This window comes from Lithobates pipiens, unplaced genomic scaffold, assembly GCF_037356315.1.
Source record: "Lithobates pipiens isolate NorthernLeopardFrog02 unplaced genomic scaffold, aLitPip1_a1.2 Scaffold_18, whole genome shotgun sequence".
NCBI lineage: Eukaryota > Metazoa > Chordata > Amphibia > Anura > Ranidae > Lithobates > Lithobates pipiens.
In genome coordinates, this window is record NW_027507758.1 from 491,515,815 (window position 1) to 491,543,760 (window position 27,946).

At 41.6% G+C, this 27,946-nt stretch overlaps 1 protein-coding gene across 1 annotated transcript in view; it reads left to right on the forward strand.

The window, feature by feature from the left end:
• Window positions 1-3,989: 3,989 nt before the first annotated feature.
• The window catches only part of TM4SF19 (transmembrane 4 L six family member 19), a 49,734-nt gene continuing 25,777 nt past the window's right edge, over window positions 3,990-27,946 (forward strand). The window contains exons 1-2 of the mRNA XM_077488589.1: window positions 3,990-4,166; window positions 15,159-15,236. Of these exons, the coding sequence (XP_077344715.1) occupies window positions 3,990-4,166; window positions 15,159-15,236 (255 nt within the window). The remainder of the gene's footprint in view (window positions 4,167-15,158; window positions 15,237-27,946) is intronic.

A 27,946-nucleotide genomic window follows, 5' to 3' on the forward strand; every position in this document is an offset into this window, starting at 1 on the left:
ATTACCAAGCATACATTTATTTAATCCCCATAACCTAATATCTAATAAGGACAAAGAGGAAGCATCTTAAAAATAAAACCCAAAAAATAGATAATAAAGAAATTTTTTTTTGAAAGAAACGCAACAGGAGGCCATAGATATGGGGACCCACCCCCCAATTTCTCCTTTTATCCCCATTTATTAGTTTAGTATTTCTATCTTATTTCTATTATCCCCTCTCCCTCCCTCCTCTACCAGTACCCCTATATATTAACTTCCTATTAAATGTTTATATTTTCCTTCCATCCAGGGTCTCCACATCCTGTCAAACTCCTTGAGGTTGCGTCTCTTTACGTAAGCTGCTCTCTCTTTGGGAAGTATTTTGTTTACTGCATCTATCCAGTTTCTTACTGTAGGAGGCACCTTTGATTGCCATCTCAATGTGATCATCTTCCTGGTTTAAATTATACTCCTCAAAATAGCTACCATAGTGCTCTTCTTCTCACCCTGCTCCTGGTTATATTCCAGTATACATACCAGAGCCTCTTTTTCCAGCCCGATTTCGAACGTTTCTTTCAAAATGTTAATCACTCCTTCCCAGTAACAGAACAGTTTGGGGCACCTCGACATCATATGTAGGAGATCCATGGACCCCCGGCACCTAGGACAACTATCATCAGATCTTTTTCCGAACTTAAATAATCATTTGGGGGTATAATATGCTCTATTTAACAACATTAGATGAGATATCTTCTGTGAAGGGGAAATCGATACCAATGGGCACGCCTCTAACATTTTTCTCCACTGGTCCTGGGGTATTACCCCTATATCCTGTTCCCATTTTACTTTTACTGAGTCTAATTTCTCCTCCCCATTAACCTCTTTACTTATTTGCCCGTATATTTCCGAGATTAGGCCCTTAGTAGGGCCCACCTGGAGTATACGCTGCAAAAGGGGGATTTCTTTCCATTGCAATGGTTGACTTCTAAATTGGGCTTCCAAAGCGTGAAGGTAAGCGGTAGTATGTATTCTGCGGTATATTAAATTCCCTTTTCAGCTCATCAAATTTTTTAAGGGTATTTCCCACATAGAGTTGTCTCAGTCTTTCAATTCCCCATTTTTCCCACTCTATATTTTTACCTATTTAGAAAATTTCCGGCAGGTTACTATTATTCCAGATGGGGGTATATATATTAAACCCTTTATATTTCAACAATTTTTTAACTGTTTTCCATATTCTAGTTATCTTTTTTTATTTGTTGGGTACTTATAGCAGAAGGAGTCAGCTTCCAATACCTCTATTATTGTATTGTGCAAAGCTCTCGTTAACAAAATTTTTCCATGGGTGTTCCTCCATTTGGGTCGCCACATCCCATTAGCTGTTGCAGTTGTGATGCTAGATAATAATACTCAGGTTTAGTCAATGAAACCCCCCCTTCCCCCACTGGAAGCTGCAATGTACGCAGTCGTATCCTGGCTTGTCCCCCTTTCCATATCAATTCCCTGAACAGGTTCTCTATTTTATTGAACCATTTTTTGGTATCCACACTGGTGAATTATTCAGTACATACATCAATTGAGGTAGCCACATCGTTTTTATCAGGCTGCATCTACCTGCTACTGATAGCGTCAAGCGCTTCCAGATATCGTTTTTTTCCTTAAATTTAGACAAAAGTGGAACAAGGTTTTTATTTATAAATTGGTTAGGATCTTTTGTTATAACTATCCCCAAATATTTCGAAACATCTGCAACTGCCAGTTGGGGCCTCTCTGGTATTATCTCATCCCTGATTGTATCTATTGGGAATTTCACCCAGTTTATCTCCAACCCGGTAAAACTACCAAACGTCTCTACTATGCTTATTGCCCTTACCAATGAATGACCCCCAGGAAGAGTAGAATATCATCCGTGTATAGCGGGATTCTTTCCTCTCCCGACCTCCTCTGGAAGCCTATTATCTCCAAACTTTTTCTTATGGAGATAGCCAAGGGCTCCATTGCCAGAGCAAAGAGCAGGGGAGACAATGGGCACCCTTGTCTTGTTCCCCTTTCCAGTTCTATCCTGTCTGACAGATCGTTGTTAATTTTTAATCTTGCAGTGGGCCTGTCATAAAGCATTTTGATCCATCCAACCAATGAGGGGCCAAATGCTAATTTCTCCAACACTCGTCAAATATATCCCCATTCTACAGTATCAAAGGCTTTAGTCATATCTAGTGACACTATGGCTCTTGATCCCTCATTCTCTGTTGGGGTTTGTAAGTTTAAAAACGCTCTTCTAATATTTGTGCTGGTGGATCTATTAGATTTAAAAACCAATTTAGGGATCAGTCTATTTAACCTAGCTGCAAGGACTTTAGCAAAAATTTCTGCGTCTCAGCATAAGAGGCAGATTGGCCTATATGCCACAACATCCAATGGGTCCTTTCCTTCTTTATGGAGCACAATAATAGTTGCTTCCAACATTGAAGTGGGGAAGTAACCCACCTCAATTGCCCCCCTCAAAGTTTTTAAAAGTTCTGGGATCAATATCTCCCCGTAGTATTTGTATGTTTCGATTGGCAATCCATCCGTGCCGGGGGATTTTTGGTTTGCCATACCAGCTACCACCTGTTGAAGTTCCGCAAGTGTTATCGGTATTTAGATTTAATCTATTTCCTCTTGTGTTATTGCTGGTATCTCCAGGTTCCCCCCAAAAAAATCCATTATATCCACCCCTCCTTTTTTTTTGCATATTCTTAGCCCCAAGTACATAACTTTACATTTATCAACATTAAACCTCATCTGCCACATAGTCGCCCAATTAGACAGAGCATTGAGGTCGGCTTGAAAATTGGAGACATCCTGTAAGGACGTTATTCCACTGCATAGCTTGGTGTCATCTGCAAAGATGGAAATGTTACTTTTGATCCCAGACCCAATATCATTTATAAAGATGTTAAAAAGTAAGGGTCCCAGCACTGAACCTTCGGGTACACCACTGATAACCTTAGACCATTCAGAGTAAGAATCATTAAGCACTACTCCTTGAATTCTGTCTTTTAGCCAGTTTTCTATCCATTTACAAATGGATATTTCCAAACACTGTAAACCTTACCTTACACATGAGCCGTGTGTGCGGAACTGTATCGAAAGCTTTTGCAAAATCCAAGTATACCACGCCCACCTCTACCCCCTCTGTCCAAGGTTTTACTTACCTCCTCATAAAAAGAAATCAGGTTTGTCTGACAACTTCTGTCTTTCATGAATCCATGCTGTCTGTTGCTTAAAATATTTTTTTCCTGCAAGAACCAACCCATTTATATGGTCTTTTATTAATCTCTCCTGTATCTTCCCAACTATAGAAGTTAAACTAACAGGTCTATAGTTACTTGGTAAAGACTTTAAATATAGACACCACATTGGCCCTGTGCCAATCCAGTGGTATTATTCCTGTCATTAATGAGTCCCTAAAAATTTGATACAATGGCTTTGAAATTACAGAGCTCAATTCTTTTAGGATCCATGGGTGGATGCCATCAGGTCCAGGTGCGTTATCCACCTTTATTCTGTCTAAATATTTCTGGACCATATCACTGCCGTTGCTTCAGTTAGGCTGTGCCATCACCGGCGGCCCCCGCGCACATGCGTGGTAGTGATGTCATCATGGCTCCAGCCAATCACAGCACCGGAACCGAGATACCCGAGAGTAACTCCGGGGAGAAATGTCACCAGCCAGAGTGCTGAACGAAGATGCTCAGGGGCTTTGATCTCAGGTAAGTAATACATAATGAGCTAGTATGCTATGCATACTAGCTCATTATGCCTTTGTCTTGAAGGTGTTAGTTTTTTTTTCAAAGTGGGTTTACAACCACTTTAGGTAAACAAAATGTCTTTCATTTAGGCTTTACACCCACTTTTAATAAATAGCTGTTATTGTTATTAGTAACTTTTTCACATAATGTGTCATCTTCATATTAGGTATAGCAATCCTTTTATCATATTTATATTTCAGACTTGTCATTCTGAACATGTGTGTGGGGAAGTGCTCCCAATTTAACGGCTTCTGCCTAACTATCCTGGCCTTACTATCCATAACGCTGAACCTTTTACTCCTCTTCCCCAACCTTGATGGGTCCTATTTGAATAAAGATCAGATCAGCAGCCATGTTAGGAGGATGCCAGGAGTTTGGGCTGGTGGATTGATGGTAAGTGGTCTAAAACTGGTCTAGAAAGCAGAATTTAAAGGAAAACTCAACTGTTCTAACAAATATACAAGTATATATTATTTGAAATTATAATCGCCAAGGTTTTCACTTTGTACAATTCATGGATGAGTTGTGTTATTATAGCAGATAGGATAGTGCAATGTTCTGTCATGTATACAGAGAATACAACCAAATACAAATCTGCCAAGAAGTTTGCTAAAATGGTTATGATGTATATAAATAATCTACAAGGGATTTTTTTTTTTTTTTTTTTTTTAGGAAAGTGGATTTTCACTTTGGATGATGGCACTTGGAGCTTTCATGAACAAGTTTAGTAGCCTTGGACAACAGAAAATTCTCTATAGCAGGGGTGCTCAACCTGTGGCTCTCCAGCTGTTGCGGAACTACAAACCCCATGAGGCATAGCAAGACTCCGACAGCCACAAGCATGACACCCAGAGGCAGAGGCATGATGGGACTTGTAGTTTTGCAACAGCTGGAGAGCCACAGGTTGAGCACCCCTGCTCTATAGTCACCTGGGCTGCATAGATAAGAAAAAATAGGAAATGATCTCCTTAGAAGGGAACTGAAACAAGCATGCTTAGTAGATATGGCAACAGCTGGTCTACACAATGTAACATAACCCCATTAGTGATATGCCATTATACTGTAATCAGACATGTTATGAATAATAAATTAATAATACAGTGCGATGTGTCCATAAATTAATAAGTCTCAATAAAAATAGTGCTTTGATCTTAGAATATTTATCTCAAGGTACTATTCCACCACAGTGTAGGAAAAATAAATCCACAAAGTGCTTGTGCTTTCCTCCACCTATGTGCTCTAGCCACTCACCTGACTACTGACCCATTTCACCAGCTGGTCACAGCCACTGACCCGTTTCACCAGCTGGTCACAATCAGCTGTTGCCCTCAGGGGATAATACAAGATCTATGTAGCATGCTATCCCTCCGTATCTCCTGTTTCCTTCTGCCATCTCCCAGAACCTCAGGTGTACTCAGGGATTTGTGATGTATAAAACAGGAACAAAGCACAGAATCTAGTGTTCTCCATTTAACAAAATTTCATCTCAACAGATAAATGAATACAACCACAAACAAGGCACTTTAGCAGTGCTACCTGTTAAACATTTAAATCCTCACACAACAAGATGGCTGCGGGAATGACGTCAGATAAGCAGGCCCGCCCGCCCATACGGGTTACATCCTTGGGTGTGGACTTCCTCAGTAGGGGTGAAGCCCCTGCTCATCTCTGCTCTTTATATATGCAAATCAGCTGGTTTCCTAGCAGCCCACCTAACACTAATACTCCCAGAAATATGCGAAGTCCACCCTACTCTACTACTCCCGAAGGTGCATGGGCTGGAACCGCTCCCCGGTGTCACCCTGAGCACAATAGTAAATAAACTTTGGGAGACACCACACTCTAGTGTACCAAGAGGAAAAATTAATAAATAAAATACAATAAATAAAACTCCCCACATATCAAGTTAATACATACTCGAGCAACTGATAACAAAATAAATCACCTCATGGCCGCCTTTACAAGTTACACCTATTTACTAATCTCAATTTTATCTAAAGCAATTCTAATAAATATCTCAATCATCTTAAACTAATAATTTATTAAAAACCATGTCTGTAAACAATTTGTTTATTAATTAAAACCCCAAACAATTGTCAGCAATGATAAAATATATAAAAAAATAAAAATGAAAGAGTACAAAGGCCACAATTTAAAAAAATAATTACAATAGGCTAAAAAAGTGGCTACCCACTCTTAAAGGTCACTAATGAAACAGTTGAGATAGAACTACACATTAAGACTTCTGGGTGAGAGCACTTTAGCCTCAAAAATCCATAAAGATTCTCTCCTGCTTAATTGGCTGATGTAATTGCCCCCCTCCAATGCTTCTCTATTTTTTTTAATTCCCCAAAATTTAAGAGAGCTAGGTTGTTTGTTATAGACCAATTTAAATAGTTTGCATACACTGTGGGTAATAACCTCTTTCTTAATGTTTTTGACATGGATGAACAGGGCATTAGGGCATATCCCCATAGAGGGAATTTTAGGGGACAAGGACCAAAGAGTGGATGGGGCAGTTACAATCGTGGGTATCTCCACAAACCCCAATATCAGGGGAGTCAATAGTGGGATCAAATGGGACAGTATAAGAGCAGTTATGATCAGCCATATAGAAATGATCACCAATCATATATCCAAGGTGGGAATAGGTATAGGAATAGATATGATATACTGGTGTAGCACCCTGGTGTTTAGGCAGGGTTGCTAACAAATTTAGTTTGCCAGGTAGTAATTGCCTGCCTGATTGATAGAAGATCCACCGATTCATCCCTAAGTTCTGGAATTGCTGCACCTTTTATCTTCTGTCACTAGGTGGCACTGTGGCTGGTGACATTAGATTGACAGGGGCTTAGCAAGGTCAAATAATGAATGGATGGGATGTCTCAGCCAATTGGCAGACATTTCTTTTAGTCCCTTGGCCTGCTGGGAGAGCCTATTTATCGGACGGAGTCAGGTGATCGGTGTTCTGTGCCACCTAGATGGCTGTCTGGGTGGATGTGTTTTATGTTGCCCCGGGTTGCTAGGCCGGAATCCTGAGGCCAACCTGGGGACACCTGGCTGTTAGGCTGCCTGAGGCCTATCCAGGAGCAGGAGAAGCAGCGTAGGGTTGGGACTACAGGATTGGAGTCCAACTGAGTTGCAAAGGTTCAACCGGACATTGAACCGGTTGTGGTCGGAGGTACAGGGGAAGCTGTCGCCACTAAGGGACCATCCACCTTATTATTGGTGACTACTGTGAGTAAGCTGAAGCAAGTACGTGAGCAGTCTGCTCACCAGCCGGGACAGTGAAGAAGTGGGAAAGCATCAGCAAGTGGCAAGCCAGGGACCCAGCAGGATAGCGGGGGTGACACTTGAGTATACAGTGGGGTAGCTGTGGAAGAGCTCAGGGGATCCAGTGACAACTGAGATCTGGAAGTCTAGTGAGAGACTGGGAGCTCAGTGAGTGAAGATCTACAGTGGAATACTGTGAGATAAGTAAGGGACTGTTCTATGTTACCAAGAGTTATGTACTACTACCTTAGGTGACTGTTGCAAGATTTGTTGGCATAGGAGACAGCAGTCTTACCTACACAGAAGTGTCATCTGGCTGGAGGCCTTCCACTGTATAGCTGTCTACAAGTCTCAGAGTCTGCTAATTATCATTGAATCTATTCAAGAGTATTCTAGCCCTAACCCGCTCTCCCTGTTCTGTTAAGAGACAATAAATCTCTTGTTTGCATTCAAAAAGTGATTTGCGCCCATCATTTGATCACACCCACCATGCCTTGTAACCCACTCTACAAGGAAGGATGTCAGCTCTCCCTAACCCTTGAGGTCACCATTAGGCCTCTGGGGCCCCGGGACTTTGCTACACTGGGAATGAATTTGCTCCATTATATAATCAGTCTGTTGAGCATCAGAACAGTGTTTTTATTATTGTTACCAATGGACCACCAAGTAAACCAGACACCAGCTGGAAAAACATTTTGGGGAAAAAGAAGAGAAAGAAAGGGAAGAGAGCAGGGAGATGGACCCAAAAAATTAAAATACCATTTGGGACAGGCATATATAACATAAGTGGGATGGATTTGAACAAGCAGGCGTTAAGAGTCCTTGATAAAAGCCTTAAGTATGCACCTATAAAAAATTTGAGTACATTTGATAAGTATATTTACATATAAAAATGTGTTCACACCAGACCTCCCACAATAGACATAGGTAACCATTTCACCCAGATAAATAAATCAGTTTTTAATCCCCAGAATACTGACAATAAATATCTAGAAGTATTCCGTAATATGGTTGTAGAGGATTTAGAGAAAATGGAAATTAGGAAAGTAAGTGTTCCCCATTAGTTAAGAAAGGCAGAGAGGATATAGAAGAAAATTAAGATGTTGTCATACGCCACGCTGATAAGAAGGGGGGAAGGGGGTTTGTCATGAGTAAACTTTTTTATGAGGAGGAAATGAATAGGCAACTAAAGATACTTACCAGGTGCTGAATAGAAACCCCATAACTGAATATAAGTCCAAGTTAGATAAATTGATTAACCACTTCTCGACCACCTCATGCCGATATACATCGGCAGAAGGGCACATACAGGCGAAATCACGTTCCTGTACATTGCCCTTTAAGAGGCGGGGGGCACGCTCGCGGGAAGCTCTGTGAGTCTGCGGGGATACCCGCGATCGCCTAACGGAGAGTAAGAACGGGGAGATGCCAATGTAAACAGCATCTCCCTGTTCTGCCTAGCAACAAGTGACACTGATCTCTGCTCCCTGTGGTTGAAGCAGAGATCAGTGATCTGTAAAACACAGCCACGCCCCCCACAGTTAGCAACATGCCCCTAGGACACACTTAACCCCTACACTGCCACCTAGTGGTTAACCCCTTCACTGCCAGCGTCATTTACACAGGAATCAGTGCATTTGTATAGCACTGATTGCTGTATAAATGACAATGGTCTCAAAAATGTGTCAAAAATGTCTGATGTGTCCGCCATAATGTCACAGTCATGATAAAAATCGCTGATCGCCGCCATTTAAAATTATATATATTAATAAAAATGGCATAAAACTATCCCTATTTTGTAAATGCTATAACTTTTGCGCAAACCAATCAATAATCGCTTATTGTGATTTTTTTTTTTACCAAAAATATGTAGAAGAATACGTATCGGCCTAAACTGAGGGAAAAAAATGTTTTTTTTATATATTTTTGGGGGATATTTATTATAGCAAAAAGTAAAAAATCATGCGTTTTTTTCAAAATTGTTGTTTTTTTTTGTTTATAGCGCAAAAAATAAAAACGCAGGGGTGATCAAATACCACCAAAAGAAAGCTCTATTTGTGGGAAAAAAGGACGTCAATTTTGTTTGGGAGCCACAACTGCACAATTGTCAGTTAAAGTGACGCAGTGCCAAATTGCAAAAAGTGCTCTGGTCAGGAAGGGGGGTAAATTATTCCAGGGCTGAAGTGGTTAAGAAAGGAAAAAAATTCAATTTTAAATCCTGTAGCATGTAGAACCCCAATAATTTATTTTTTACTTAAGATTCATTAAAGTTTAAATAAGCCCCCAGGGAGACCCATTAGTAATGAGATTGAATCAGTCTGTTCGAGGTTAGGACAATATATTGACTATTTCTTGCAGCCATTGGTGGTTAGAATTGAAGCATATATCAAAGACACCAAATGTGATCCAGCTACTTGAGTCACTAGAAGGACTGGACTCGTGTATTCTAGCTACAGCAGATGTCCGTTTGTTATACACTATAATTTGGCATAATGAAGCCCTACGGTCTGTTGAATGGGCTTTGGGATGCTCAGACCTATCTGACACACAAAGAAATCTGCTGAAATGTCTCAAATGTTTTCTGAGTCATAATCACTTTTGGTGTAAGAATCAATATTTTTTACAGGTAAAAGGAGTTGCCATGGGGGCTAGATTTGCCCAGTGTGGCAAACCATTTTATGGCACATTAGTAGGAGGAGGTAATGACAGAACGCCCCAAGGAACTAATTTGTTATAAAAGATTCATTGATGACCTTGTGCTTATTTGGACAGGGGACATGGCTTCTTTAGGCCGCGTACACACGGGCGGACTGTCTGCTGAAACTAAGTTCGTCAAACAGTCCGCTCAAACTTTTGAATGAACGAACTTGCCCACACACGGCACTTTTTGAGCGGACTAAGTTCGTCGTACTAAGTCCGCGCAACTTTTGAAATGAACGGACTCGCCCACACACGAGGACAGTCCGCTCATTTCGAGCGCGTGTCAAGGTAGGCGGGGCCCGCGACGGAGACGTCGCGGGCTCCGCCGCCTGGAATGGACTTAAAGGGGAACTCCAACGCCGAAAAAAATCGGCGTGGGGGTTCCCCCAAAGTCCACAACAGACCCTTGTCCGAGCACGCTACCCGGCCGGCCAGGAAAGGGGGGCGAGCGAGCGCGCCCCCCTCCTGAGTCGTACCAGGCCGCGTGCCCTCAACATGGGGGGTGCCTTGGGGAAGGGGGGGCTGCGCGGCCCCCCCACCCCAAAGCACCTTGTCCCCATGTTGATGAGGACAAGGGCCTCTTCCCGACAACCCTGGCCGTTGGTTGTCGGGGTCTGCGGGCGGGGGGCTTATCGGAATCCGGGAGCCCCCTTTAATAAGGGGGCCCCTGGATACCGGCCCCCCACCCTATGTGAATGAGTATGGGGTACAATGTACCCCTACCCATTCACCTGTAAAATAAAAGTACCCAAAAAAAAACACAACACACGAGATAAAATATTTTATTGCACAGCTCCGGGGGTCTTCCGTCTTCGGGGGTCTTCTCGCCGGACTCCTCCGCTATCTTCTTGTAGCTCTTTTGCTAGCGGAGGAGTCCGGCTTTCTTCCTCCCCGCCGCCGGCCTCTTCTCCCGACTTCGGGGGTCTTGTCCCCCTCTTCGGTTCTTCTGCCGGGCCACCGCGCCTTCTTATAGCTCTTTTGCAGGCGGTGGCCCGGTCTTCTGTCGCCGCTGTCGCCTTCCGTTCTTCTTCTTCTTCTTCTCCAGGAGATGTTGACACGTCACTCTCTCCGGCGGGAATGCCAGAGCCCATCATCAACATGGGGACAAGGTGCTTTGGGGTGGGGGGGCCGCGCGGCCCCCCCCTTCCCCAAGGCACCCCCCATGTTGAGGGCACGCGGCCTGGTACGGCTCAGGAGGGGGGGGCGCGCTCACTCGCCCCCCTTTCCTGGCCGGCCGGGTAGCGTGCTCCGACAAGGGTCTGTTGTGGACTTTGGGGGAACCCCCGCGCCGATTTTTTTCGGCGTTGGAGTTCCCCTTTAAGTCCATACTTGGCGGCGGAGCCCGCAACGTCTCCTTCGCGGGCCCCGCCTACCTGGAGACGCGCTCGAAATGAGCGGGCTTTTCTCCGGGCGGGAACAGTCCGCTCATTTCGAAAGTACAGCGGACTGGCCCACACACGGCGGACTGTCCGCTGAAACCAAGTTTCAGCGGACAGTTTTACGGAAATTCCGTAAGACTTTGTTCGTCAAACAGTCCGCTGAAACTGTCCGCTGAAGCCCACACACGAGCGGACTGTCCGCTGAAACACTGTTCAGCGGACAAAGTTGGGCGAACAGTCCGCCCGTGTGTACGCGGCCTTAGAGGTATTTATGGAGAAGATAAACAGGAATGGTAAAATTATTAAGTTGACATGGACTATTAACTGTGAAGTATAATTTTTTGGGATTTGAAGATATATAAAGAGAAAGCTAGGTTGTATACATGTCATTTTTTGAACTATTTTAAACTGTAAACAAAAAAGAGAGAAAAATTGGGACTTTGAGAGTGCTGAAAAACCTCATTTTAGAATAAATAGTCATACACCATATAGAGATAAAACATTATTTTATTACAATCCTTTAAAATGTGTCTCATAGAGAACCAGACACTACATTAAAACATAATGTACCAGCATCATACTACTGAACCCCATACAATCCCCCTTTTCGCCAATGGGTAATATGCCCTCTGATAACTAGTCAGATATAGCTTGGATATATTAAAATATCATCAATCAATGGAAAATAGAACCAAAGAGACAGACACAACCCAATGCATTTTGCCTTGTCAACTCTTCAGGTTTTTTTTTTTTTTTTTTTTGGAGGACAGATGAGTAAGTAGAGATGATTCAGTATATATTGGTTTTGGGATACCCAGCGAGGACATAAACAGATTTCCACCAAGGCACTTATATGTGAATCAGGCAACTGTCCAGTATTGTGTGGGCAGGCAGGTCAGCCCAGGGGGGCCCCACCCAATAAATAAAGCCAAAAGAGAGGTCCAAGGCACAGGAATTAGCAATTTGGCTATTACCATCCGATATTCAAAAAACAGGCACTAAAATATCAGTTCAGTTTATGGAGTAAGATGCTAAACAAACCTCCATGACCACAATGATATGCACAGTATCAGATCTATTTTCCACTGCAAGGATATTCCTTTAGTTCTGTTCACATAAATGGAAAACTGGCTGTCATCATGGAAAAGTACCTCCAAGCAAAGAATGGTGGGTCTTTGCTTGGAGGTACTTTTCCATGATGACAGCCAGTTTTCCATTTATGTGAACAGAACTAAAGGGATATCCTTGCAAGGGGAAAAAAGATCTAATACTGGGCATATCATCTGGTATTTATTAAAAGTGCTTTAAAAAAAATTGAGATTAGTAAATAGGTGGCCACAAGGTGAATTATATAGTTATCTGTTGCTCCGAGTATGTATTACCTTGATATTTGAGGAGTTTTAAAAACACTTTGTGGTGTTAGCAACAACTGGATATTTTCTAGACATGTGCATTCGTTTTCGTCCGAATGCATTTTCGTCCGAATTTTTGACAAACGATAACGAAAGCACAAAATCCGAAAAACGAAAGATCCGACATAAATTAATGCTTTATTTTCGTTTTCATTGTTACAACAGTTCGATATAAAATAGGAGATTCGACATGACTCTGACAATAACAATCTGTCTATAGAACCTGTGGTCGAATGTGCCTAACCTTACCTCTATTAGTCCAAGATTATATAGAGAAAATATTCGACAGAGAAAAAAGATTTGACAGAGAGAAAAGATTCTGCAAGTTACTGTCCTAAAAAGTGTTTGGGGACCCGGGTCCTGCCCCAGGGGACATGGATCAATGCAAAAAAAAGTTTTAAAAACGGCTGTTTTTTCGGGAGCAGTGATTTTAATAATGATTAAAGTGAAACAATAAAAGTGTAATATTCCTTTAAATTTCGTAGGGGGGGGGGGGGTTGTCTATAGTATCCCTGTGAAGGGGCTCATGTTTCTGGTGCTTAGAACTGTCCCTGCACAAAGTGTCATTTATGCAGGAAAAAAAGTCCTTTAAAATCACTCGCAGCTATTATGAATTGTCGGCTCCCGTAATACAGAGAACACTCATTGAAAGTCATTGATAAAAAAATAAATAAATAAATAAAAAAAAAGCGTGGGGGTCCCCCCAATTCAATTACCAGGCCCTTCAGGTCTGGTATGGATTTTAAGGGGAACCCTGCCTCAAATAAAAAAAAAAATTGACGTGGGGGTCCCCCTAAAAATCCATACCAGACCCTTTATCCGAGCGTGCAACCTGGCAGGCCGCAGGAAAAGAGGGGGGGGGACGAGAGAGCGGCCCCTCCTCCCTCCTGAACCGTACCAGGCCACATGCCCTCAACATTGGGAGGATGCTTTGGGGGTCTGTGACCCCTCAAAGCACCTTGTCCCCATGTTGATGAGGACAAGGGCCTCATCCCCACAACCGTGGCCGGTGGTTGTGGAGGTCTGCAGGCGGGGGGCTTATCAGAATCTGGAAGCCCCCTTTAACAAGGGGACCCCCAGATCCCGCCCCCCCTGTTTGAAATGGTAAGGGGGTACAAAAGTACCCCTACCATTTCACAAAGAAAGTGTAAAAAATAGTTAAATAAGACAAACACACTTTTGAAAAATATCTTTATTAAAAATAAAAAAAATTAAAAAAAGATTCCAGCGGTGGTAATCCACTCTTGCTATCCAGCGACGGACGGTCATCTCTCCAGCGATGGCTCATCTCATCCAGCGCAGCGAATCCATTCTTCTTCTGTCTTCGCAGAGGAGACACTGCAAGGATTCCGGCGGCCTGACGTTTCTTATATATGGAGGGCGGGGCCACCCGTCACCTGACCCCGTCCCCCTCTGACGCAAGGGGAAACCCGGGGTTCCCTGTGACGTATGAGTGACCCCGCACCCCTCTGATGTAACACAGGCAGGTTTCCGTTACATCCGTTGCCAGGTTGCGTGCTCGGATAAAGGGTCTGGTATGGATTTTTAGGGGGACCCCCACGTCAATTTTTTTTTTCATTTGACGCGGGGTTCCCCTTAATATTCATACCAGACCTGAAGGGTCTGGTTATGGATATTTAGGGGGAACCCCACGTCAAATTTTTTCTTAAATTTGAGGCAGGGTTCCCCTTAATATCCATACCAGACCTGAAGGGCCTGGTAATTGAATTTGGGGGACCCCCACACTTTTTCTTTTTTTATATTTTGACTTTCAATGAGTGTTCTCTGTATTACGGGAGCCGATAATTCATAATAGCTGCGAGTGATTTTAAAGGACTTTTTTTCCTGCATAAATGACACTTTGTGCAGGGACAGTTCTAAGCACCAGAAACATGAGCCCCTTCACAGGCATACTATAGACAACCCCCCCCCCCCCTACGAAATTTAAAGGAATATTACACTTTTATTGTTTCACTTTAATCATTATTAAAATCACTGCTCCCGAAAAAACTGCCGTTTTTAAAACTTTTTTTTGCATTGATACATGTCCCCTGGGGCAGGACCCGGGTCCCCAAACACTTTTTAGGACAGTAACTTGCAAATTAGTCTTTAAAATTAGCACTTTAGATTTTGAATGTTGGAGTCCCATAGACTTTAACAGGGGTTCTAAAGTATGCTATATACTAGCTCCGTCGAATCTTCTTTATACATTCGACAGACACCATAAGCCTTAAAGACAGATTCGACCGTAATTCATGTGGATTTTCGGACGAATGCAATTTTTGAACGAAAAACGAAATAAATAAAAACGAATTTCGGGAGTAACTAAATAAATTAAGTTTTTGGACGAAAACGAAATTCCGAAACGAAATATTTTACTCTGCACATGTCTAATATTTTCTAAATTATTTTTATTATTTTATTTATTATTGCTGGTTTAATTTGTGTTGCGCTAATTGAACATAGATTATTGATTGTGTCAGGACACAGACAAGAAGGGAGGGACAGTGAACAGCAGGATCAACCGGGAGTATAAACAGCATGTTATACAGCATGTACTGACAGCTTATAATGATGTGGGTATAAGGACATTTTAATGATATTATTTTTTTTAATTCAAGGTGCTTCTGGTGGGTATACAATCCACAGTTGTGGGTTTTAAGGTGAAGAGACTCTCCTGCTTTGCCACTTGCTGTCATGTAAGTGTTTAATGGAATTTTAAATCTAACAGTAATAGCGTGCACATATTTCACATATATTTGTTTTAGCTTATTTATTAACACTCTGCATTATGTTGCATTATGAGGGGTGTGAAAATAAGGACTTCAATGCCCTTTTATTTGTGGTCTATTTTTAGTTATGAAGGTGCTGTACAGAGCAGGTGGATGAATCTCCCACTGCTCATATTGTATTCTGACATCCACCGCTGGCAGCGGACTACCCAAACAATGGGTGCATCTGGCCGAGAAAATTTCTCTCTAGCTCCATCTGAAACTTGTATAGTTTATGCCCATCTTCTAAGCTTATGGTATACCTCCCAACTTTTTGACATCGGATTTTTTTTACCACTACTATTACTTTATATTGGCTTTTGAAATTTACAAATGCAAAATTTTGAAACTGGATGAAAGGTTTAGCACTGTGTTAGAATAGTAATATTTATGAATGGATTAGATCTTACAGAATAATTGAGTTTAAATGAATATATATATATTTATATCTCTTCTATGTATGGAAAAAGTGGAAATTATATAAGATCTTTATACTTGTGAAAGTATATGCTGTTCTAACTTCATAAGCAGTTCTATATAGAGTCAACATTTTTTAATAATTAAGAGTGAGCTGAGTTCTCACCTCCCCCATCACAGATGAGAAGGAATGATTCACATACTTTAAGATGTAAAAGTTGAATGTGTTAGTTAAGAGATAAGTCCTTTATATTACAATATTTCTTGATTAGGATATTAATAAGAACATTGCATTTTACATTAATATAATATACATACTAATATATGTAGCATTTGATTTAGAAGTTAAAGGAAACTTATATTGTATAAGTAAAATGGTTTTAAATATAGCTCTCCTCTTTGCCCACACTTCAGGAATGTTCAGGAAAGCCCACGGTTTCTGTAGGACAATATAGCTCAGAAGAACCTTTAAGACAGTCTTTATAGGAGAAGGTGGGGACTGAATTTAGGAATAAATAGCTAGTAACAGAGAGTTTTGGGACACACTCGCATCACAAGGACAGATGCAGACACTCTCCATGAGACATTGAATACAGCTTCACTTCTACATACACACACACATCTGATTCAATTTTCATCTTAAGAATGTAATACATTATTAATGACATTCTATACTTTGATATTGTTCTTGTAATATTTTGCTATTTTTATTATTAAATCAATTTTTGAGTTTTTACACGAGAACTGAACGGACTTTCTTGGAACTTTCCTCATCAGTATAAATGATTGAATTATCATTATTATTACTGTAAAAACAAAAATCTTACTGTGGTGAGCCTTTGCCAGCTTCATTTTGTTTGAATATCGAACATTTTTTTATTATTTCTCCTTACGCTTGTCGAGAGGGAATACAAGCACAAACATTGACTATTCAGACAAGCTTTCAGGAGAAATATAAACAGCAAATGAACGTTTGGCATCATTGAATGAACTTGGCATCATAGAATCATCAGAATTGGTGAGACGTTTGCGCTCATGCAAGAAAACTCTGTTTCTTGATGACGTAGTTTCCCGCCAAGAGAAGAAACGCGTGTTACATGAAGGAAGTCTGTTTCTAAATTGGTAAGTATGAATTTTATTGATGCATTGTCTAGTGAGAGTAAATTAGAATTCAAAAATCTGTCAATGTTTGTTAAAGATGATAAATTATGGTGTTACATGTTCAATGAATACTTACAGGCAAATATCAAGATACAAAAATCAAAATTTACTTTTAGGAAATTCAGCAAACAAATTGGGAATTTGATAAAGTTGGTTAAAGTTTATGACGCAATGGGAGTTATTTACTAAAGGCAAATCCACTTTGCACTGCAAGTGCACTTGAAAGTGCACTGAAAGTGCACTGATAGTGCACTTGGAAGTAACGCCACTGTAGATCTGAGGGGGATATTAGACATGTGCATTTTTTTTCGTTCCGAATCGAAATTCGGACGAATTTTCATTATTCGGACATTCGGATGCATCTGAATGACCGAATTACAATGCTAACGAATTCAAACAAAATTCGAATCAAATTCGAAAAATGACATTTTGCGACCCGAATTTGGGACCACGTATCTTGGGGCCACTTATAGAACTTCTAGAAACCCCAAATTTGGTATGCAAACACAGTAGAACGAGCACTACAACATCTCCAAATTTGCCACCGTCTGGGTGGTCTGGGCTCGGCTGCGGTCCTGTGGCGGAGTGGTGGTTTCCAAGGAGACGTTGGGAGAGAAAGTGGAGGAGGAGCGGGTCAGGGCACTTACCTGAAACTGATGCCTTCATGTGCAGGTTTGACTGCAGTAGTCCCTCAATCATTCCAGGTGTTATGAAGATAGACAATCTACCTCTCTCCATATGTGCAGTACCTTAGGAACTACTACTGGGCATAAGATTGGTTTCCTGTACAACGAACAAAAACCTGCGACGGAAGACATAGCCGAGTGGTGGAATTCTCAATAGCAAAGTGCAAAGTGGAGCAGAACCTATATGCTTACAACCCCCTAGGGGGTGCATGGATCTGGTGAGTGGGGACCCAAGAGGGGGAATGAGCACGGAAGTCACCATAAGTATGCATGATCACGAAAGTCACCCTCTTTGATTATCCTGAGCAGAAAATTTGCATATTTGTGGACATTTGACAGAAGAACTACTGTGGACTATTTTGTTATTTAAAAAAATTGTTTTAGGTTTTTCACTTTTTCCGTTTCATTTTTTCCAATTTTTCCTTTTTTTAGTTTTATTATACATTTTTCTAGTTTTATTATACATTTTTTGGGGTCTTTATGCTGGTACACTTCCCATGTGGATGGGGAAATTTTTCACAGGTTTTCACAATTTTTGATATAACTTTGCACTATTTGTATATGGTACACATATAATTAATACATATAGAATATTCACCTCACGCTGTTTTTAGAAATATAGGGGGAATAAGCTTTCCTCCTTGATATATATTCCTTTGTTGAGGTTCATATAGAAATCACTTATTTGTAGATTGATGATTAAGGGATTGATTAAGTTTAATCCACACTAGCTGATAGGTGTTGTGTTATGTTCACATAGATATTGTCACTGAAGTGTATAGAATAACTATATGATATCTTTTTTGGAAATCAGCTAGTTTACACTTGTGAGGGGAAATTTGCACAATTGAGTGGAACCAAACATAATTAGTGGAACTAAAACACTTCACAATGGGTTCTATTCATATATTTGGTCTAATTATTATACATTTTTTATTATTTTTCCCTCTTATATCTAACTTTTGACTCAAAGTCCCCGATAGAATATATCACCCATTAACAGAGGCTACTATCTATGTGGATGGATGTATATCAGTGAAGCCATCAATCTATGTATATAGACAGTAGGGAAAGGGATACATCACTAATATAGATATATTTCAGGCCTGGTAAACGGTGAGGTTCACTAACAGTTATTTTAATAGTTTGAACATATTTATTGGAGGTAGCGCCAATAGCCCATATTAGTCATTTACCTCAAAGCACGGTCCTTTGATTAATCACTTCAGCCTCGGACCAATAAATACCTTAAGGACCAGAGGTGTTTTTGCAATTTCGCACTGCGCTGCTTTAACTGGTAATTGCGCGGTCATGCAATATTGCACCCAAACGAAATTTGCGTCCTTTTCTTCCCACAAATAGAGCTTTCTTTTGATGGTATTTGATTGCCTCTGCGATTTTTATTTTTTGCGATATAATGGAAAAAGAGCGAAAATTTTGAAAAAAAATGATATTTTCTTCTTTTTGTTATAAGAAAAATCGAATAAACTAAATTTTAGTCATACATTGAGGGCAAAATTTATTCAGCCACATGTCTTTAGTAAAAAAAATGTCAATAAGCGTATATTTTTTGGTTTGCGCAAAAGTTATAGCGTCTACAAACTAGAGTACATTTTCTGGAATTTACACAGCTTTTAATTTATGACTGCCTATCTCATTTCTTGAGGTGCTAAAATGGCAGGGCAGTACAAACCCCCCCCCAAATGACCCCATTTTGGAAAGTAGACACCCCAAGGAAACTGCTGATGGGTATGTTGAGCCCATTGAATATTTATTTTTTTTGTCCTAAGGGATTGAATAATGACAAAAAAAAAAAAAAAAAAAGTACAAAAAGTTGTCACTAAATGATATATTGCTCACACATGCCATGGTTATATGTGGAATTGCACCCCAAAATATATTCCGCTACTTCTCCCGAGTACAGTGATAACACATGTGTGGGACTTTTTGGGAGTATAGTCGCGCACGGCATCCCGAAAACCAATCACCACCTTCAGGATTTCTAAGGGTGCAAATTTTAGATTTTACCCCTCACTACCTATCACAGTTTCGAAGGCCATAAAAAGCCAAAATAGCACAAAACCCCCCAAAATGACCCCATTTTGGAAAGTAGACACCCCAAGCTATTTACTGAGAGGCATGTTGAGTCCATGGAATATTTTATATTTTGCCACAAGTTGCGGGAATATTACAAACTTTTTTTTTTTTGCACAAAGTTGTCACTAAATGATATATTGCTCACACATGCTATGGGCATATGTGAAATGACACCCCAAAATACATTCTGCTGCTTCTCCTGAGTACAGGGATACCACATGTGTGGGACTTTTTGGGAGCCTAGCCGCGTACGGGACCCCGAAATCCAAGCACCGCCTTCAGGATTTCTAAGGGCATCATTTTTTTATTTTACTCCTCACTACCTATCACTACCTATCACAGTTTTGACGGCCATAAAATGCCAAGATGGCACAAAACCCCCCCAAATGACCCCATTTTGGAAAGTAGACACCCCAAGGAAACTGCTGATGGGTATGTTGAGCCCATTGAATATTTATTTTTTTTGTCCTAAGGGATTGAATAATGACAAAAAAAAAAAAAAAAAGTACAAAAAGTTGTCACTAAATGATATATTGCTCACACATGCCATGGTTATATGTGGAATTGCACCCCAAAATATATTCCGCTACTTCTCCCGAGTACGGGGATACCACATGTGTGGGACTTTTTGGGAGTATAGTCGCGCACGGCATCCCGAAAACCAATCACCACCTTCAGGATTTCTAAGGGTGCAAATTTTTGATTTTACCCCTCACTACCTATCACAGTTTCGAAGGCCATAAAAAGCCAAAATAGCACAAAACCCCCCAAAATGACCCCATTTTGGAAAGTAGACACCCCAAGCTATTTACTGAGAGGCATGTTGAGTCCATGGAATATTTTATATTTTGCCACAAGTTGCGGGAATATTACAAACTTTTTTTTTTTTGCACAAAGTTGTCACTAAATGATATATTGCTCACACATGCTATGGGCATATGTGAAATGACACCCCAAAATACATTCTGCTGCTTCTCCTGAGTACAGGGATACCACATGTGTGGGACTTTTTGGGAGCCTAGCCGCGTACGGGACCCCGAAATCCAAGCACCGCCTTCAGGATTTCTAAGGGCATCATTTTTTTATTTTACTCCTCACTACCTATCACTACCTATCACAGTTTTGACGGCCATAAAATGCCAAGATGGCACAAAACCCCCCCAAATGACCCCATTTTGGAAAGTAGACACCCCAAGGAAACTGCTGATGGGTATGTTGAGCCCATTGAATATTTATTTTTTTTGTCCTAAGGGATTGAATAATGACTAAAAAAAAAAAAAAAAAAAAAATGTACAAAAAGTTGTCACTAAATGATATATTGCTCACACATGCCATGGTTATATGTGGAATTGCACCCCAAAATATATTCCGCTACTTCTCCCGAGTACGGGGATACCACATGTGTGGGACTTTTTGGGAGTATAGTCGCGCACGGCATCCCGAAAACCAATCACCACCTTCAGGATTTCTAAGGGTGCAAATTTTTGATTTTACCCCTCACTACCTATCACAGTTTCGAAGGCCATAAAAAGCCAAAATAGCACAAAACCCCCCAAAATGACCCCATTTTGGAAAGTAGACACCCCAAGCTATTTACTGAGAGGCATGTTGAGTCCATGGAATATTTTATATTTTGCCACAAGTTGCGGGAATATTACAAACTTTTTTTTTTTTGCACAAAGTTGTCACTAAATGATATATTGCTCACACATGCTATGGGCATATGTGAAATGACACCCCAAAATACATTCAGCTGCTTCTCCTGAGTACAGGGATACCACATGTGTGGGACTTTTTGGGAGCCTAGCCGCGTACGGGACCCCGAAATCCAAGCACCGCCTTCAGGATTTCTAAGGGCATAATTTTTTTATTTTACTCCTCACTACCTATCACTACCTATCACAGTTTTGACGGCCATAAAATGCCAAGATGGCACAAAACCCCCCCAAATGACCCCATTTTGGAAAGTAGACACCCCAAGGAAACTGCTGATGGGTATGTTGAGCCCATTGAATATTTATTTTTTTTGTCCTAAGGGATTGAATAATGACTAAAAAAAAAAAAAAAAAAAAATGTACAAAAAGTTGTCACTAAATGATATATTGCTCACACATGCCATGGTTATATGTGGAATTGCACCCCAAAATATATTCCGCTACTTCTCCCGAGTACGGGGATACCACATGTGTGGGACTTTTTGGGAGTATAGTCGCGCACGGCATCCCGAAAACCAATCACCACCTTCAGGATTTCTAAGGGTGCAAATTTTTGATTTTACCCCTCACTACCTATCACAGTTTCGAAGGCCATAAAAAGCCAAAATAGCACAAAACCCCCCAAAATGACCCCATTTTGGAAAGTAGACACCCCAAGCTATTTACTGAGAGGCATGTTGAGTCCATGGAATATTTTATATTTTGCCACAAGTTGCGGGAATATTACAAACTTTTTTTTTTTTGCACAAAGTTGTCACTAAATGATATATTGCTCACACATGCTATGGTTATATGTGGAATTGCACCCCAAAATATATTCGGCTACTTCTCCTGAGTATGGGGATACCACATGTGTGGGACTTTTTGGGAGTCTAGTCGCGTACGGCACCCCGAAAACCAATCACCACCTTCAGGATTTCTAAGGGTGCAAAGGCCATAAAATGCCAAAATAGCACAAAATCCCCCCAAATTACCCCATTTTGGAAAGTAGACACCCCAAGCTATTTACTGAGAGTCATGTTGTCTGAACGAAAAAAAAGAGATTGATCGGTGGGTATGCCCACCATTAGATACCTCCCTTCATCCACCCACTTCTAATGATGGACATACATGCACCATTTATATATGCCGAAGCATGGGGGCATCCTCCCGCAAAAAAGTTATGCCGCGTACATACGTTCAAACTTTTCCATGGGCAAGCCCCCTGTCGGAATTTTGACCGTATGTACGCGGCATTAGGAGCAAAATCACTCCTCCACCCCTTATGCCCCCATGCTTCGGCATATATGCTCTTTTTTAACTGTGGTGGTGAAATCACCGCCTACAGCACTGGAGTCACGGCTTTATGTATCGTGGGAGCAAACGCTGTTGCTGTCAAGATAAATAAATCCGCGCTGCAGCTGAATGGCGTACCTGCTAAGCAAATTATGGTTAACGTTAAAACAAAGTAACATCCCAGTAAAACCTTACCATACCATACCTGCAAAGCAATTGCCAAAAAAAACAGTAAAAAATAAAACATTTTTTAACACAACCTGTGCCTAAAATATATATATGCCGAAGCATGGGGGCATCCTCCCGCAAAAAAGTTATGCTGCGTACATACGTTCAAACTTTTCCACGGGCAAGCCCTCCGTCGGAATTTTGACCGTATGTACGCGGCATTAGGAGCAAAATCGCTCCTCCACCCCTTATGCCCCCATGCTTCGGCATATATGCTCTTTTTTAACTGTGGTGGTGAAATCACCTCCTACAGCACTGGAGTCGCAGCTTTATGTATCGTGGGAGCAAACGCTGTTGCTGTCAAGATAAATAAATCCACGCTGCAGCTGAATAGCGTACCTGAAAACATGAAAAATGGTTAACAATAACACAGTAAACAGTAAAGTATAAAAAATTTGAGAGAAGAGAGAGAGAGAGAGAGAGAGAGAGAGAGAGAGAACAATAAAACGACAACTATTTTTGGTTTTTATATTTTATATTTTTTTTGTTTTATTTATTTTTTTTTTTTTATACACTTTTTTTTGAACTGTAAACTGTAACTGTAACGGTTCGGGTCTCTCAAAATGCGATGGCATCTTGGGAGACCCTGTGTTAGTGTGCCTAGCCTGTGAAATGCTGTACCCTACGCTAATACTTCACTCGTTCATGGTAGCGTTCAAAACACTCACCCTGACAAAGACCAGGCTGGCCAGGACAGCGTGGACAATAAGAACGGGTGTCACGCCTATATCCACGCTTGCTACAGACACGACATCTTTTTTGGGGGGCTCGTTGGGTAGGGGTACTCGGGAGGACATAAGAATAATGCCTCTCATACAGCCGGCTTACTGCATTTGCTTGGGAATGGTGAGGTACAGAACCGTCTGGAAACAGAAGCTCTGTGACAACCTCTCTTTGGAAGAAAAGAAAGGTTAATGTTCCGCCTGAAGCTTTGTATAGCACAAAAGCATTCAGCAAAGCCAATTGAAATAAGTAAGCAGACACTTTTTTATACCAGCGTCTGGTCTTACGGGAAGTTAGATACGGCGCTAACATCTGGTCATTGAGGTCCACCCCTCCCATATTTTTGTTATATTCGTGGACACAGAGGGGTTACTCCACAATACCAGTCGCCGTAGAAATTTGGACCGTCGTGTCTGCATGAAGGGAGGTAAGAACGAAAACATTCTTATTATGCCTCCACTTCATAGCGAGCAAATTATTACACCGATAGCAGGCTCTCTCCCCCAGCCTAAGACGGGAATCTACAAGCCGCTGGGGAAAGCCCCGGCGATTAGGTCGCACGGTGCCACATGCTCCAATCTGATTATCAAATAAATGACTAAACAGTGGCACGCTGGTGTAATAGTTGTCCACGTACAAGTGGTACCCCTTTCCGAATAAGGGTGACACCAATTTCCACACTATCTTGCCAGCGCTTCCTATGTAATCAGGGCAGTTCTCCGGCTCTACGTAACTATCTTTACCCTCATAAACCATAAAGCTCCATGCATAGCCTGTGGCCCTGTCACAGCACTTATAGAGCTTGACCCCGTACCTGGTACGCTTGTTGGGAATGTACTGTTTGAATGACAAGCGACCAGTAAACTTAACCAGGGACTCATCAACGCAGACAACTTTTTGGGGAATAAACAAGTCTGCAAAACGTTGGTTGAAGTGGTTTATGAGGGGCCGAATTTTGTAGAGCCGATCGTATTCAGGGTCTCCACGTGGACGACAAAGTTCATTGTCACTGAAGTGCAAGAACCGCAAGATCTGCTCGTATCGTGCCCTGGGCATGGAGTTAGAGAACAGGGGCATGTGGTCAGCCGGATGCGTGGACCAATAAGCCCGCATCCGCATAAATTTGTGTGTGCCCATGTTGAGGGAAAGGCCCAAAAACGTCTTAAATTCGGAAACCGTAACTGGTTTCCAATCTCTGGCAAGAGACGGCAACTGGGGATTAGCGGCGATGCGTTGACCAGCATATAAATTGGTTTGGTCCACAATAGATCTATAGAGATCTTCCGTGAGATACAGAGAATAAAAATCGAGTGGCGTAAAATCATCTGTATCCACCTGAATACCGGGTTGGGCAGTGAATGGGGGAAGTACGGGTTCTGCAGAAGTGGTGGGCACCCAATTGGGATAGGCGAATTCTGCAGGAAGGGCACTATGGGTACGACGGGCCTGTCTTTGTCTTCTTCTTCTTGGTGGCAGCGGGACACTACTTGTGCTTGCCACCTCGCCAGCTTGAACTGCACTTATGGGACTCGCCACGTCACCACGTGATACTGCAGTGCTGGATGTACGCCCAGGGTGTACTAGGCCGCTGGTGCTTGCCAGTTCACCAAAAGGATGAGCGGCGCTAGTACTGGCTCTATACTCCATACGAGGGACTTCCGGTTCCTGCACCTCAACAACATCAGAAAATCGGGGTCGGGTACGCCTGACAATAGCAGGGACCTCTTCTTCGTCGTCAGAGCTATCTGACATGGAGGCGCTGTCCTCTACAGGTTCGTATTCTGAGCCTGATTCTGACAGATCAGTGTCTTCCTCTTCACTATCTGTCATGCTCAGAAACGTGTAGGCCTCTTCACTAGTGTACCTTCGCTTTGCCATTTTGGGCTCTAAATTTAGGGGTACAGTAGTGAGACTCACAGGTAAAAAAGCACCTAGCCTGTCAGCGACTGTATAAAACGCTACCAAAAAAAACTGTTAGCGATCGCAGGGATCAGGCCTGACTCTGCGAACGCTGCAGTTATGTGTGTTGTGTTTTGTAAGTGACAGTGATCGATCGATACTGCACTTGGGTGGGCTGGGCTGGGCTGGGCTGGGCTGGGCAGAGGGGCAAAACGCAGGTGCTAGCAGGTATCTGGGCTGATCCTGCTAACAATGCGTTTTTTTAGAACCCTAAATTGCTGGGCACGCTAGTATAGATCTGATCAGATCAGATATTGATCTGTTCGGATACTATACCACTAAGGGAGGTGTATGCTTTGCGCGTGGGTGTTAGCGGTGCTGGCACTAACCTAGCACTGCCTGGGGCGACGCAGACCCTTTCTGACCCTAAAACCAAATTTATATCACCCGCCGGGTGATCAGGGGGTTAAACCTTTATTAGGTAATAAATGGCGGGTGCCCTGATGCTATAAAAAGCGAACTACCAAACCAGCGTCACCCGTAACACTTATACGGTGATCACTGGTGAAAGGGTTAACTAAGGGCAATCAGGGGTTAAAACCTTTATTGGGTATTTATATGGGGGTACCTGAAGCTTTATAAAAAGCTGACGGGGAACCTAAATAACTAAATAACTAACTGGCTAACCAGCGTCACCAGTGACACTTATGCAGCGATCGCTGGTGAAAGGGTTAACTCTAGGGGCAATCAAAGGGTTAAAACCTTTATTAGGTTATATATCGGGGTACCTAACGGTATAAAAACCTGGCGTTGAACCTAAAAAAAAACTAGCTTCCTAGCGGGACCAGTGACACTATTGCAGCGATCAGAAAAACGATCGCTTAGTGACACTGGTAAAAGAGGGTGAAAGGGTTAACTGGGAGGGCAATCAAGGGGTTAAACCTTTATTAGGGGGGGGTAGGGGGCTACCCTGGACCTAAAGGGGCCTAACACTAGCTGCCCTGACACTTTTTACAGTCACAACTGACACTAAATGTAGTGATCAATAAATAAATGAACACTGCATTAGTGACACTGTGACTGGGGGGGGGCGGGGGGCCGATCGGGGGGGTGATCGGGGGGTGACTGGGGTGAAATGTGTGCCTGTGTGTACCTATGTGTCAGTGGACTGTTGGTGCACTTACTTGCGTCTTCACTCCTCGCTGTCCGGTTCAAAAAGACCGCCACGAGGAGTGTGACATCACTTCCTCCTCCTGTGTTTACATTTTCACAGGGGAGGAAGTTCGTCACTGGCCAGGAGCGATCGAGAGGGGATGGGCGGAAACCAACGGCCATCCCCTCATCGCCGATCGCTCCGGCACCGAAAGGGACCGCCGTATCTAGCGGGAGGGGGTCCGATCGGACCCCCCACCCGCTAGAAGGCATTCACGTACATTTACGTGATTATGCCTGCCTGTGCCATTGTGTTGACGTACATTGGCAATACGGCGGTCCTGAAGTGGTTAAAGCCTGTGTATTTAGGGAGGCAGCAACCTCTTGGTAAATTTTTGGTAGTGCGATAGCACGTATTCACCTTCCTCATAACTATCTTCCTATCTATCGTGTCCTTCCCCACAAGCGTGGCTATTTTCGATAGAATCTCTCTAATACACAACTTGTGGCAGGTGATGTGGCAAGTGGACAATACACAACTTGTGGCAAGTGGAAAATGACATACAGCATATGTACTTGCCTTGTGATCGACATCCGTGACTTCTTCAATCAGGCATGCTGACAACTTCATTGATGTGATAAATATAAATGAAATAAGATGTGTGTGTTTTTTTTGCACTGGTACACTGCAAGTATGAGAAGTTGATGTGACAGATGTATATAAGTAAGTAACTAACCATCTTCCAAAATTTCTAATTCAAATAGAAAAGATTAGTAAAAAATATAATTTAATAGAATAAAATAGAAAGAATATACAACCATCTTCTGAAATTCAAATTTCAAATAGAATAAATTTGAATTTCGAATAGTATGAATTCAATTTTTTTAATTAATTAATTTTAAATTTGGATAGAAAAGATTATAATAAAATAGAAAATAGACTAGAAAAACGATAGAACAGAATAGAATATATTATATTTTATTCTGTTCTGTTCTATTGTTTTTCTAGTCTATACTTTAATATTCTATTAAAATCTTTTCTAATAAAATCAAAATCATTATATACTAAATTTGAATTTCAGAAGATGGTAGTTTTATAATATATATATATATATATATATATATATATATATATATATATATATATATATATTTCTTTCCGACATTCGAATTTTGTATAGAATGAATTCGAATTTGAATAGAAAAGATTAGAATAGAAATAGAGAATAAACTAGAAAAACAATAGAACAGAATAGAATATATTATATTTTATTCTATTCTGTTC